Source organism: Rattus norvegicus, chromosome 1 (assembly GCF_021556685.1).
Source record: "Rattus norvegicus strain SHRSP/BbbUtx chromosome 1, alternate assembly SHRSP_T2T, whole genome shotgun sequence".
In the NCBI taxonomy this organism is placed as follows: Eukaryota; Metazoa; Chordata; class Mammalia; order Rodentia; family Muridae; genus Rattus; species Rattus norvegicus.
In genome coordinates this window covers 215,203,744-215,218,796 of record NC_141534.1, presented here as the reverse complement: position 1 = coordinate 215,218,796, position 15,053 = coordinate 215,203,744, and the positions used below count along the sequence as shown (strand labels likewise).

General features: G+C 50.4%; 1 protein-coding gene across 5 annotated transcripts; it reads right to left on the bottom strand.

The window, feature by feature from the left end:
* Positions 1 to 7,410: 7,410 nt before the first annotated feature.
* On the bottom strand, positions 7,411 to 14,685 carry Slc29a2 (solute carrier family 29 member 2). 5 transcript variants are annotated; one of them, XR_015639290.1, is made up of 12 exons: positions 14,463 to 14,685; positions 13,180 to 14,227; positions 12,708 to 12,868; positions 12,396 to 12,535; positions 11,788 to 11,922; positions 11,466 to 11,563; positions 11,214 to 11,295; positions 10,276 to 10,412; positions 9,901 to 9,969; positions 9,729 to 9,814; positions 8,765 to 8,964; positions 7,411 to 8,268 (listed from the first exon to the last, which is right to left on the bottom strand). XR_015639290.1 is itself a non-coding variant. In XM_087587463.1 (12 exons), the coding sequence occupies exons 2-12, from the start codon at positions 13,216 to 13,218 to the stop codon at positions 8,157 to 8,159; spliced, it is 1,299 nt and encodes a 432-aa protein (XP_087443589.1). In that variant the 5' UTR covers positions 13,219 to 14,227; positions 14,463 to 14,685; the 3' UTR covers positions 7,411 to 8,156.
* Positions 14,686 to 15,053: the final 368 nt, after the last annotated feature.

The window sequence follows — 15,053 nt, the reverse complement described above, 5'->3', positions numbered from 1 at the left end:
GCCCACAGCTTACGTTTCCAGACGGTTTATACTACAACTTTCAGAACGTGTATGGTGTTAAGGATCAACTATTTTTCCTCTTCTAAGTACAGCGTAGGAGTAGCTGCCTCTAAGATTAGTACTCGGATTTTGACCAGCAGCACCTCACCTGATGTTTTCTGCAGGGGAGTGATTGTTTAAATCACTGCTGTTTCCTCTCGCTTCCTCCAGGGTGTAAACATCTTATTTACACACTCTTGACCCATCGCATGCACTGAAATAGAAGGCTTCGAATAGTCCTACAGAAGCCACTGTATACTGAAGGCACTTAGTGTGTGTGGATGAATGGAAACCGTTAGCAGAAGTGTGGGGGAAGGGCGGGTACTTCCACTGCTTCATCAACTGACTTAAAAAATACCGAACACATCTTTAGGACACACCAGGAAGGGCACTAAGTAGCAGGGTTGGATTGGGTGAGTGGGTGGCTTCCACAGGCTGTAGGGTCCTAAAGATTCAGGATATCTCTGTTTCACAGATAGATACAGTAGTCCTTAGGGGGCCAGCTCTCTGCCAAGGCTGTGATAGGCACTGCTATAGGGAGCCCGCCACATACAGGTCCTTTTCACTGAAGACAGGCGTCAGGAGTGGAGAGGTTCTGAACTTTCAGCCCTGGTTTTTCAGACACGGGACTCAGAAACCAGACTTGCTGCACTGTGAGAACTTTGGTTTGGTTTGGTCATAGTTTTTTGAGACAGGGTTTCTCCATGTGGCCCTGGCTGTCCTGGCATTCACTCTGTAGACCAGACTGGCCCCATAGTCAGAAATCCACCTGCCTCTGCTTCCCAAGTGCCCGAGTGCTGGGGTTAAAGGCATGAGCCATCATCACCAGCCTTTCTTTTGTTTTGTTTTTTAATAACCTGGTCAATAATTAATAAAAATAACAATCTATACTGAGTTAGATTCTAGTCCTGGTCAACAGAGCTAGTTCCAGGACAGCCAGGGCTACACAGAGAAATCCTGGGGACTGGGGGGTGGGGGTGGGGGTGGGGGGGATTGGAGGGGCGTATCTTCCCTCACTTTTTTTCTTACTGATATAGCTCATTAATTCTGTTTTTAATATTTTCCTTCACAAACAGAACTCTTAGAATAATAGACTTCACAAAATAAATTATATTAAAATAAATATTTTATGTGAAGGAAAACTTTGGTGGCTTTTGTGGGCTGAGAAGGGGCTACAGTGAGGGGGAAATGAAATAAGAGTGTGGTGGAGTGGTTATTGGTACAGCTCTACTCTACCCTGGGTGACCCCTGTTGTTATTATTATTATTATTATTATTATTATTATTATTATTATTATTAAGCATGCCTTGCTATAATAGCCCAGGATGGGATTGAACTTATGAACCTCCTGCTACCACCTCTGGAGTGTATAGGCCAGTAGCACATATGGATAATCTCTATTATCTTTATTTTATTGTTTGTGATTTTGAGATAGAGGGTGTGGGGTTTTTGTTTGTTTGTTTGTTTTTGAGACAGGGTCTCTATGTAGTCTTGGCAATCCAGGAACTCGTTATGTAAAACAGGCTGGCTTCCAACCCACAGAGATTCCAGTTTGCCTCCTGCGTACCTGGCATGAAAGTGTGCACCATTGAGTCTGGCCTCAGACTCAGTATGGAGCCCAAAGCTGTCTTTACATGATACTCTTGCCTCGTGCTCCCCATTGCTGGGATTGATGGCATGCTTGCCGTGGCTAGCTCAATTTCTGTTTTAAAGTTTGGATGATATGGTTTACACTCCTACTGGTAACTGTTGTCCAGAGAAACAGCATGGCTTCCAGCTCTGTGCTGAGGCTTGTCTCCAACATCAGCCAAGCTGCTTATGCCCTGCCATAACCTCTCCCGGCTCTGGTGAAATGCGGGATCTTCTCAGACCAATTCTGAACAGGCAGCTCACTGTGCATGCACATGACTTTGTAAATTCCATGAAGTTTGAGGGAGCTTTTCAGTTCACCACAAAAACCCCTTCCAGATCTTCTGCCAGACTTTGAGATTTTGTTTGCCTCCACTATGATCCTTACTCCAGACAGCTGCTTGGGCATTAGTGTGCCTTTTGGTGTCTTAGAGAACCGCCCTTGACTAGTTCCCTCCTGAGATGTCTGTGCTGTGCTTGGCCTCAGCCCTCTGGGTTGTTCCCAGATGTGTGAGACAGATAAAGGCAATTCTCTTCTAACAAGGTGGGCTTTCCCTCCCTCCTGAGCCAATCACCTGGGCCCTCACAACTACCAATGTGTGAATTGACTTTTTGTGGCTGTAGGAAAATCCCTGAGATTAAAAACTCACATAGAGGGGCTGGGGATTTAGCTCAGTGGTAGAGCGCTTACCTAGGAAGCACAAGGCCCTGGGTTCGGTCCCCAGCTCCGAAAAAAGAACCAACTCACATAGAAGAGAGAGCTCCAGAACTGCCAGGGCTATACAGGGAAACCCTGGCTCGAAACAAAACAGACGGACAAACAGAAAACCCAAACAAACGGACACTCAGCACATAGTCCTTGAAGACATTTCCGATCCAAACGGTAACAACCGACCAATGAGCCTAGAAGGGGAGAGAGACAAAGACAAAACCACCACAAAGATTTATTATCATTTTTAGTAGCCTTAAATTTTTTTTTGCCAGAAAAATATTTCCTTTATTATTTATTGACGAAAGTCTTTAAAACATCAAACAAGCAAACAAACAAATGCTGGGCTAGGGAGCTGCAGGGCCAGGAGGCACCTGCTTACCAGCTCCAGTCTTTAGTGGCTCTCAACCTGTGGGTCGAGACCTCTTCAAGGATCAAACAACCTTTTCACAAGGGTCACCCTATGACCATCAGAAAACACAGATATTTCACATTATGATTCATAACGGTAGCAAAATTACAGTTATGAAGTAGCAGCAAAAATAATTTTATGGTTGGGAGTCACCTCAACATGAACTATATTAAAGGGACACAACAGTAGGAAGGTTTAGAACTTCCTGGGCCTAGTCTGGTGTCTTCAACCAGCTGTGATTTTGTTGAGAAACTGAGAAAAAGGCAGGACACCATCCAGGCCCACCCACAGTATCCTGGCAACAGCTATGACTACAGAAGCATGCCCTGTTCTGTCATGCTCTGTCATCCCCTCACCTGTTCCTTGTAGTAGGCTGACCACACCTCAAGATCTCCCCTGTTATGTGGCTGCACTCTCGCACGAGGTTCCTTTCACCAGGAAGATGGATCAGGCCTTGTCATAAAACCACGGGTCAACTAGTTGGTACCTGGTCCTTGCTCAAAATTCAGCTCAAGGGCTGGAGGGCTTGCCCTGCAGAGCACTGGCTGCTCTAGAAGACCCAGGTTCAATTTCCAGCACCCACATGGCAGTCACAAACATCTGCAACTCCAGTTCCAGGGTGTCTAATGGTCTCTTCCAACATCTGAGGGCACCATGCACACATGTGGTACACAGACATACATGTAGGCAAAACATCCATACACATCCTTGGCCTAGAGACTCTAGCCAGACCAAGGTGTCAGCCCTATCCAAAGCAGAAACTACGGCTGTAGTGAGTGGTCAGGGGAGGAGCTGACACATTCACGGGTGTCAGATACTTCTGTGACGGTTTTATTATTATTGTTTAGCTTTTTAAAATCCACCTTCTAGCCACGTCTACATATTATTGTATGTGTATATGCCTGCATGTATGTCTGAGCACCACATGTACAAGTCAGAAGAGGGTCTTGGGTACCCAGGAACTGAAATTACAGACAATTGCAAACTGTAATGTCAATGCTGGACCTCTGGAGGAGCAAGCAGCCAGTGCTCTTAACCTCTGAGCCATCTCTCCAGCCCTGTTTGTTTTATTTTCCGAGACTGGGTCTCTCATGTAGTCCATGCTGGCCTCAAATTCCCTATGTGGACAAAGATGATCTTGAGCTCCTGATCCTCCCGCATGTACCTTCCAAGTCCTGGGATTACAGGCAGGCACCTACCCCACTGCTAAGTGCTTCTCATTTGTAGAATTACCCAGCCTTCCCTATAAAAGGTTCAGCAAGTCTAGGGTCAAGAATGAGCTTCAAACGTCTGAGCCCCTCCTATGAAGCTGTCTCAGTCCTCTCTGTTACTGATCCTTCCGAGGGCTTGGTGGTGGGAATGGGCTGCTTTGAGGTGAGGCAGAGTCTGATGGCAGAACTGTGTCAGTGCTGAGGACGTGGTAGTAGCAGGACCCTGGGCAACAGGAAAGGGACAGACAGGCACGTTGGAGGGATGTTTTTGTACAGTGTGGAGATGTGTCTCTCTCCTTCCTTGCCTGCCTTTTGATTGGTTGAAATAAAAAAGCCTATGGTCTACAGCAAAAGTCAGAATAGTAAGGTGGGACTTCTGGGCAGAGAGAGGAACTCTGGGAACGAGGGTGGCATGGGAGATTTAGCAACTAAGACGTAGAGGAGAGAAACTGAACTGCAGATATTGAGGCGAGGTAACCAATGTGGCAGAACGTAGATTAGTATAAATGGGATAATTGAGTTATGCCCTAGTGGGGAACAAGCCTGGCATGAGGCTTAGGCATTCAAAAACAAATGTCAACATACATGTCTTTATTGAAGAACTGGGTGAGCATAGAAAAGGCCTCCACGTTACACAGGTGCAGTCCTGCTCAAGCATTTGTTCCTAACACCGAAAGCAGCTTCCTTTGGGTATGGTGTGCACATCTTTAATCCCAGCATTTGGGAGACAGAAGCAGGCATATCTCTGTGAGTTCAATGCCAGCCTAGTGAGGCTCAGTCTCACAAAAGGAAGGTGGAGGGATAAGGACCAGAGAGATGGTTCTGCAGTTAAGAGCACTGGCTACTTTTTTTTTTTCTTTTTTTCGGAGCTGGGGACTGAACCCAGGGCCTTGTGCTTGCTAGGCAAGCGCTCTACCACTGAGCTAAATCCCCAACCCCTGCACTGGCTACTTTTGAATAGGATCCAGGTTCTCTTCTTAGATTTGTTCCCAGCACCCATATCTAATCTGTAACTCCAGTGTTGGGATTTGACATTTTTCTAGTCTCTGTGGGCACTGCGTGCGTGTGTGCGCACACGCGTGTACACACACACACACATACACACACACACAGAGCCATATATCATATATACAGGCAAATTACTTGTGGTCTGAGTGAAATGGCCCTCATAGACTCAGACTCAGGGAGTGGGATTATTGGAGGCATGGCCTGTTGGAGTAGGTGTGGCTTGCTTTTGCCCCTAGTTGGTGGGCTTTGAGGTTTCAGGAGCTCAAGCCAAGTCTAGTGGCCCATGGTCTCTTTCCTACTGCTCAACAGATCCAGATGTAGAACTCTCAGCTACCTTTCCTGCACTATGTCTGCCTGCATACTGCTGCACTTCTTAACATGACAATCATGGACTCAGCCTCGGAATCGTAAGCCTTTCCTTTATAACTGTGGTCATGGTTTCTTCACAGCAAGAGAACCTAAGTAGGATCTCACTCACTCAGTCAGTCACTCAGTCAGTCACTCAGTCAGTCACTCAGTCAGTCACTCAGTCAGTCACTCAGTCACTCACTCAGTCACTCACTCAGTCACCTGTCTGTCTGTCTGTCTGTCTAATGTATGAGTGCACTGTAGCTGTCCTCAGACAAACCAGAAGAGGGCATCAGATCTCATTACAGATGGTTGTGAACCACCATGTGGTTGCTGGGAATTGAACTCAGAACCTCTGGAAGAGCAGTCAGTGCTCTTAACCACTGAGCCACCTCTCCAGCCCCACACATTTTTTTTTTTTTTTCCGGAGCTGGGGACCAAACCCAGGGCCTTGAGCTTGCTAGGCAAGTGCTCTACCACTGAGCTAAATCCCTAACCCCCCCTTTTTTTCACATTTATTTTTAAAAATAAATATTTATCTTAAAAAAAAAAAAGCCAGCCTCCTCCTGACATGTCCCAGTTGATAGTGGCCCTTGTGGCTTTCCTGAGACTGAGGGGTACTTTCCTGACCCAGCCAGGCCTAGGGAATTCTCTGGCGAAGACTCAGCAAGCATTGGGACCCAGGCCCACCAGCCTCAGTCAGGTTATTTCTGCTTCCAGAGTCATAGCTTACTTTACCATCCTCTACCATACCACAAACCTATGGTTTAAGCAAGTGCCCTGTACTGGCTCAGCCTGTGGTGAGCTCCGTGAATGCCCATGGAAGGCAGAGGTAGAAAGCCTCACTGGGCAGAGCAGGCCACACAGGTGTGCAGAGCCAGACCGCTTTTCTGCCCATCGGGGACCCTGGCTGTTGCCAGAACTGAGATTGAGCAACACTGGAAGAGGAAGCAGATGCAGGAGAGAGCTGGGGGGCTCAAGCAGGGGGATAGCAAGGCTTAGCTGTCCAGCCAAGCACTCACAAAGCCACTGCTTCCTACCTTTTAAATGTATTTGTATGTGACGAGTGTTTGCCTGCATCTATGAATGTCACAGGATATTTGATTATTGCACATAGAAAATCTAATTGTTAGCAAAATACGCACGCTTAAGTAAGATCGCTAAAGAATGGAAAGATCCTGCCTGTTTTAAGGCAAGTTGCTTGAGAGAGGTCGTGTGGCCTTTGATCCATGACCGGAGGCAAAGTCAGCTAGGTGGCCTGGAGCTACCCCACTGTAAAGGTGAAATGGCTTCTATGGACTTGGCTTGGAGAGCTCCTCCCCATTACGGTGATTTGAATCATCCTACCAAGGGTATAGCTAGAGACTTTTATAATCAACTGGGATAAAGCACTCTATCCACCTCTCTCTCTCCCTTCCCCCCCCCCCCCACTTGACTTTATGGAAGGAGCTCCAGGTAAGAAGACAGGGATTTTCTCTTTGGGTTTTCAGGAGCAGGTGAAGCAGCTGGCCAGACACAGGTGAAACAGTATTCTAGGAAAGAGAGCTAAGGAGCCCTGTTGGGTTTGGAGGAGCTCAAGAGAAAGGTAGACTAGCTCTGTAGGATGACAGAGATTTTTAAAGCACTATCAGGCATGTAAATTGCTATTTTGTATGTAGTTCAGAAAATAAGAAGTTACCTCACCAAGCTAGCAGATTTTTAATTCCGTTTACACCTCCTGTGTCTTTATTGGTATAAATACTGGATAATTTAAACAACTACAGGCCTGGTGCCTGTAAGAGGGTGTTGGATCCCCTAGAACCTGAGTTAGTTTCCGGTCATCACATGAATGCTGGGAATCAAACCCCGGGTACTCCAGAAGGACAGCTTCTAGCAAGCCCATTTGGCCTCCTCAGCTGTCCAGAGGTCCAGAGAGCCAGCATACAAACCTCTATACCTCTCAGAACCAGCCACCTCTGTCTGTCATGTGGTTACAACCATCTCTGCCCCACCCAGTTTACTGAGGCCAATCACAAGAGCAGGACTTTAGAAGTAAACACTCCAAGAATCCATCATAGAAATGAACACTTTTTACTGGATGCGGGAACAGAGTGAGGAGAAATGGGGTGAGGAGATGGGAGCAAGTGCTCTGGGCACCTCTCTGGAGACCTTTGAGGAATGAAGCAAGCGGTGGGCCACAGGGTCAGCACCTTCTAGGAGGGAGATGAAGGCCGTAGCCTTACTCTTCCATAGACCAGTCGAATCCCACCTGGGGATGATCCCTGCCCAGCTTGTCCTAAAGGCCTCACAGAGGCCTTTTTGTCTTCCCCTCAATTTCCACAACACTTCATGCCCTACCCAGGGCCTTGTGGGTGAGAGGGGGAAGTTGTTGCTCTGGAGCTGGGCCCAGTTCCCACTCTGAGCCGAGGTAGAGACCATCAGGGTGTTCTAAGCAAGACCTATAGGTGGCTTTGCTCCCTGGGGTCAGTGGGTGGTTTGATGAACAGATATAGTCCGGATGGCAGTGAAGGGCTCGGGCCCCGGCCCTGTGCCCTCTTTCCCTGGACGGGTGCCTTCCAATGTGATCTTCTGTGCATCTCAGTGAGATCCATGTCTCTCTGTCCAGTTTACTGCTAGCTGAGGGGCAGAAGGACCGATGGTGGATTCTTCCTCACCATATGCAATGTGGCTACCAGCCAAGGTAGTTTCTGCCCCCTCCTGGCACCCACAGACCAAGAGACCCGGTATAGCAGAGGTCCTTCCCCGGGAATGTCCAGCTCCAGAAGCAGCAGTGAGGGAGGACTGTGGAGTGCGGTGGTCCTCAGAGTAAAGCCTTAAAGAGGAAGGAGAGAGAGGCTCCGCAGGAGAGTCCCAGGGCCAGGAAGAAGGTCATGAGGGCTCCGGCCACCTCCCTCTCATGCGGCAGCACCTGCCTAGAACACAGGGAGATAGGAACTTATAAGCCTAACCTTAAACACAGTTTCTGGCCCTCTGCTATCCCTCAGCACTGGAGTTCTAGTCTAGGTCTGACTCCATCCTGGGTCATTATAACCTGGCTTTCTCTGGGCTCAGTCTCCTCTGAGGTTGCTGAAGAAGAGCATCTCTCTGGACCTTGAGGGTCCAGCTTTATAGGGTTTTAAATTCAGTTGCTCCATTTCTCAGCAAAATATTCCCAACTGGTTCTTCTTGTCATGTTCAGTCTCCCGAGAGTCCCGGCCTATTGCCCCTGTAGAGAATGGCTAGGCCACCTGGGCAGGTAACATCCTCAGTTCCTAGCCTGGGACAAGTGCCACAGTGAAGGCCTGTCCCATAGGATGGCAGCAGAGGTCTTAAGACAGCTACCTAGGGGCAATGGTCTTCCTTTCCAGATACCCCTCAGAGAGCTAGGCCCTCCCCATGCCCATCCCCCCAACCCTTTGCTTCCCAGACCTGGGTGCCAGACACATGGTGAGAGACACGAAGTAGCCGTTGGAAATGGCGAAGAGCAGCATGAATGTGATGAAGTAGGCATCCTGCCAGAAGATGATGGGCAGCCGGGCACGCTGGGGCACATGACACAGCATGAAGAGGGGCACGAACAGGAAGCGCAGGCACACCAGCAGGGGCAGCAGCTGGCTGTCCTCATCTGGCTGTGACAGAGGCTCAGGTGAGTGTGGGTCCTGTAGCTAGGCAGGGGGTATGGCACACGAGTGTGCGTGTGCGTGCGTGCGTGCGTGCGTCCGTCCCAGAAGGCCAGAAGAGGGTATCTAGCCCCATTGGGCTAAAGGTACTGGCAGCTGAGAGCAGAGTGACGTGTGCTGGGAACTAGACTTCTGGAAGACCTGAGCCATCTCTCACTGAGTCATCTCTCTCACCCCGGTCAAGTCTTTATAGTAAGAGCACTCAAAATCCTGTGTTCTAGCTTTCATGAAACACACAAGAGAGTCAGGTCATCTACAGACATGTGCACTGGAGCCCCGGCATGCATTCCTCTAACCACAGGAACCCACTGGTCAACTCTCCCTGATGGGACTTCAAAGAGGTGGGAGGCTGGGTCTCCAGGGTGTGCCCCCACGCAGGCTGCTGCTGCTGCACTTGCTCTACTTCCCAGAGAACTTTCACACAAGGAAACAGTGCCCCACTGACAGCAGTCCCCTGACTAAGAATCATGTCCAGTTCCTCATCAGGTACATGAGCCTCATGCAGCAGGGGCCTGGGCTGGGGCTGGGGCTGGGGCCATGGTGCTCCACTACATGTAATGGCTTCTGCTTGGGAGGAACTCACTGTCAGTCAAGAGGGTTGTTCCAACGTCAGGTCAGGGGACTACTGAAAGTCACCTTTCTATGTTCCTCCCCTCCCTTTGGTCTCCAGTTACTTCCCAAACTTCTGGCTGGTTTAGTCTAGACAGGCTCACCCACAGGAAGTAGGAAGTCAGGCTCCGGCCCAGCCAATCCATGACGTTGAAGAGCAGGAAGCAACAGATAGGGTTGAAGAACTGACCTGGGGAAGAGAAAGCTGATAGTCAGCCCGATCCCTGTTTGCCCCTTCCCCCACTCCCCCACTCCCTGCCTAACTCCAGCACTCACTCCACTTCCCGGGGCTATTGGAGCTGGTGGTCACCATGGCTGTGATAGCAGGAAAGACCGACAGGGTGACTGTGAAGACCAACACAAGGCACAGCGCCGTCAGCCAGATCTGGGAGCCGGAGGCAGGGGTGTGAGTGGGCAGGGAAGCCCCATGTCAGTCATGCAGCCCCCAGCCCAGCCCAGCCCAGCCCTGCTGCTGCAGCCCCGCCCCCTGTCTCCTTAAGCCAATGAACCAATGAACCCATGAGCCAATGAACCGAGAGTAAGCACTAAGGTCCAATTCTGGTCTCAGAGGGTCCCAGGGCTGGAGAAGATCCCTGGGTGGTTGGTGGTTAGAAGCTATCTCTTAGCTGAACCTTCGAAGAGACAACGAACCTTCCGGAAGACGACAAAGACCGAAGGTTTTCCTGGCTTCTGTGGTTCCTCCAGCCCCAGCTCCAGCTCCTTCTCTGGGTCAAGATCCAGAGTTGGGCCTGCCTGCTGGGGGCTGACAGGAATCCCATTCTTCTCATCTAGGGGAGAGGGAAGGTTGGGGTCAGGCCCATGGCTCAAATTCCCAAAAACAAGGAAATCCTCAGTGTTGAAAAAGGGACTCTTTCCATCCTAAGTACAGGAGAAGGGGATTAGCCGTAGTGACAGCCTGTTTATTGCTTGTCTATTGCAGCATTGAGGATTGACCCATGGCCTGTTAGACACGTGACTGAATTTCATCTGAGCACTCACATGTGTTTTTGTTGTTGTTGTTGTTTGTTTTTGAAGATAGGATCTCTTTCTAGCCCAGACTAGTCTAGCCTCTCTGTTACCTAGCCTGACCTCTGACTTGCTTTCCCTCTGCCCACACGCCAGGCAATGAGCTAAGCATCTTGGATAGATTCTCTCATTGTCACTTTGCAATGAAGAAATGGAGCCTAAAGTCAGGCATGGTGGCAAACGTCTTTAGTCTCAGCACCCAGGGAGCAGAGGTAGGCAGATTTCTAGCTCTGAGGCCATTCTGGCCTATGTAGTAATACCCTGTTACCAAAAAAAAAAAAAAAAAAAAAAACAATAACAACAACCAAGAAATGGAGCTTAGAGCAATTTAGTGATCTGCCCAAGGCTTAGAGATCATAGATCCAAAGTGCTCTCTGCTGCTTCTCAGTTTTGTTCGGGAGGAAACTGAATTGCAGGGTAGCAGCGTCCCTTCATGGCCTGCTTCTGCTCAAACAAGGCTCAAAGGGATGGATTCCTGGGAGGACAGAGGGAATACTTCCCAGGAGAGTACCTGAACTTCCGGTGTCTCTCCCATAATCCCCCCGAGGTGTCCTGCGACTTACCAGCTCCGAGGAGCTCAGCTTTGGTCTCCAGCTCCTGAACTGGGGCCTGAGGCTTCTTGGTCAGGTAGTAACGGGCAAACTTCTGCAGAAGGATCAGCAAGTCAGTCCTGCACAAGGCTTCTGGTAATCCCCCTCCACACCCTTGGCTGGGAAGCTGAGGTCTCCCAGTCAACTTCTCTTCTTCGCCTCTTCCAGGGTTTTGTCCAAAATTCCCTGAGGTGCTGGGTACATCTAGCCCAGTGGCAGGCTTACCAGATGGGGCAGACTGAGGTAACATATGATGGAGAGGAGGATGCCCACACAGGGTGTGATGAAGTACCCAAGGGCAGAGGTCTGGGGGTCCACGCCACCTGTGACAGAAACTTTAACTGCCGAGGAGGCACAAATCTCACAGTCCCAGTTTTCTGTAGTGTCACTTGGTCATTCTCCCTCAGTGGAAAGCTCAAGGGCCCAGTCCCTCAGCCTCACTTCCTCCTCTGCCTCCACCCCACAAACCAGGCATCTTCCTCCTCTGACGGCTCTCCCCCAAATTCTAGAGGCTGTCCAGTCCTCCAGCCCCCCCAGGTATACTCACTGGCTAAGGACGTGAGCATAGCAAGGGCAGCGAAGATCCCAGCCAGGCCCTGGCCACTGAGGAAGAGGGTGCTGTAGGTAGAAGGCATGGTACCCAACTGCCCAAAGAGGCTGCCTTGAAGCACTGCACAGAAGGCTGTGGAGAGGCATGGAGGGGACCAACACTCAGACAGCCTCAGCAGCATCCGAGAGGAAGTTATCCACAAGGTGCATGGGAAGCCACAGTCTAGGCAAGTGTGCGTTTTCCCGGGGACTTTGGGTAGTCTGGTAAAACATCCCCCATCTATTTTTCTTATTCATTTATTTATTTATTTGCTAGTCATCATGTAACCAGGATGGTCTTGAACTCACAGAGATCTGTCTGCCTCTGCCTCGCAAGTGCTGGAGTTAAAGATATGCACCACCAAACCCAGCCTGTTTCTCTTTTGAGATATAACCACTGGTCTGTGAGGCTTCTGACTAGGAGGTCTCCCTAGGTCACTATGGGTCCTAGACTCATTTTCTCCTCTGGGAACTTGGGTGATAATGGTATTGTCCACCTTTAAAGGATCTGCTGGGCTGTCCCAGCACAAGGAAGAGGTGGGGAACTTGGAGGGAGGTAATGCTTACAATTGATGAACCAGACGGATGCCATGGTGATGGAAAAGAACAGCCCGGGGCTCAAATCCACCTTCACCAGCGCTGCTGTCAGGGCAAAGAGCAGTAGTATGGCCAGCAGGCTGCCCAGAATACGCACCGACTCAGGGATGCTGCTCAGAAGGGGCAGAGGACGTCAGGGGGCCACCAGGAGCAGATGGGCATGGGGCAGGGCAGTGGAGCTGGGGTGATGAGGTGGGAGCAGGAAAGGAGAGGAGCAGGAGGTATTTCTGGCCTCTGTGACTGTCTCCACAAGGAGGCTGGGGTCCAAGGGCTGATTCTCACCACTGATACAAGAAGGAGTTGAGGAGCGTGAAGAGCAGTAGAGGCAGCTGGGACAGCAGTGTCACCCAGTTGTTGAAGTTGAAGGTGTCTGTGGGACTGGTGTGGTTGGTGCTCGGGGTCTCAGCGCTGCTGTTGGTCCCTGCCAACCGCCCCTGGAAGTACTGCCACACAGGGAGACAGTGTAGGGTCAGGAAGCACTTCCCCCTCCCACCTCCACCTCCCCACACTTGGTTAACATCTTTGTTTGGTTGAAATCTATGGACTGTCTTTGCACTGTTCCCAGCACCGGGCACACAGTTGGAGCTTGATGTGTATTCACTGGATTAAATGGCTGACTGCTGTGCCTGAGCCCAAGGCCTTGCTTCATCTCTGGGTCCCATTTCCTCTTCAATGTCCTGACCCTAGTCTCCATTCCCACTGCTGTAACAACCTCAACACTTATTCATTCCTTGGGTATTTACTGAACACCTACTGTGTGCCAGGCTCCAGCGTAGGTATTAAGCCAATACATTCTCTCGGGCACACATATCCCAGCACTCTTCTGCTTGAACTGCCCATGGCCTGCGAGGCAGACCTCATGTGTTTGGATCCTTTAGAATCAGATCTCAGACTCCTTTTTTTGTCTGTCTTCTGCTCCATTCTGGTAAGCTGTAGGCCCCAGATCTTTCTCTAAATAGGGTCTTCTTTACCTCCACTCTGAATTCCCCCCACCCTTTGTCTGTTCATTTCCTAGTTTACAAGTCTCTTCTTTGAAGCAGGAGAAAGTTCTTCTGAGAGCCCTTAGCACTCTGCTTCAGGCTGGAATGGAATGGCATGTGTCATGTTACATTATTAATAGCCCAGGCTCTGTGGATCTCAAATTCAGTAGCTGATTCATCTTGGTATCCAGGGTCCAGCACTGATTTAGGTATTCCACAGACACCTGGGAAGTTAACCCCCTGAATATCTTTGAATAACCCTATCCCAAAGAAAACACAAGCTATATATTTCTGCCTTTCCATAAAAGAATGCATGCTTTGGGGAATAGGGCCTTCCTCCCTTACGGTTCCTCCACATCTGCAATGCCTAGTCTACAGTAGTTGCCCATTACGTATTAGTTGAATGAATGTAATTCGTGTCATTGCAAAGAAAGCCAAAGGCTTGAAAAAAACACTTTTGGAGTGAGTGGCCAGAAATAGCGACAAAGGACATGGGATGGTAGCTCCTTTGCTAGTCAAATTCCCTGCGTTGATGGCCCTGCCCCTCTGGGATCTGGACATTCCTAAAAGTTTGCCTGGCCAGGCGAGAGGCGGTTCCCTCTATGAGTCTGGTGCTTTCGCTGACAGCTGAGTTGTAGTAGGTGGCCTGGTGAGGAAAGCGGCTCCTGAACCGCAGTCCAAGACGACTGGAGGGAAGGAGGTTTGTGGCCATGCGGTTGCCCATCGGCCGCGGGTCTCACCGGGATGGCGGTAATGAAGAAGTTCCAGGGGAGGAGGGTGCCCAGACCCAAAATGAAGAAGCTGATCCCGACCAGGTGGTAGCTGTGGGGGATCAATCAGAAGGTCATCCCCGAGGACATAAGCCTGGGCCGCCCTAGCCGCCCCTCAGTAGAACGGACTACAATCCCCATCACCCTGGTTCAGGCAGCCAAGGGAATTGGCTGATGGGAATTGTAGTCCCGTTGGTCTTGGCGCCCAGGAGCATCCAGACGAGCGGGAACTCACAGGTTCATGACCATCTGGGCCATGGTACGCGCCACATGGGTTCCCGCCTTACCTGTCCCGAGGGGCGTTTCCGTGCGCCATGATGTCCGCAGTCCTATTGCACCAGGCCCACTGCAGGGAGGTTGCACCTGCGCCTACGCAGGGCTAGGAAGCCGAAGGGCAGCAACGCTGGCCGGTGTCTGGGAATCCCAAGGTCGGAGGGAGTGCTGTAGCCAGTGAGAGGGTCCAGGTTGGGTAACACTGGACCACGTTTTGCAAGCTCGGACCACGGCTCCGCCCCCAGGGCGGGGACAAAGAGCCACTGCACCCCTCCCCCGAACGCCAGCTCTCCAGACTCCGCCTCGCTGGTGGCTGTGCCTTTGTGGTATTGGGTTCCTGCTTCCTCCTTTCTTCCACGTGTGTAGCTGTGTCTCATTGCCGTCCCTTCCCCCTCACACCCATGATTTCTCCTTAGGCATCTGTCCGGAATCTCTGGGGAGGGGGACAAGGACTGCACAGGAGGAGGGTCCGTTGGTAGTTAGGCACAGCCGATCTAGCTGGGAGGTTCTTCCTCTTGGCACGTTCCGAGGTCGAGCCGCGTTTGCACCGTGTAAGATTTGGGGCTCTCTAAACTTGCTGCTACCCAGTCAGCAAATTAGGGAGC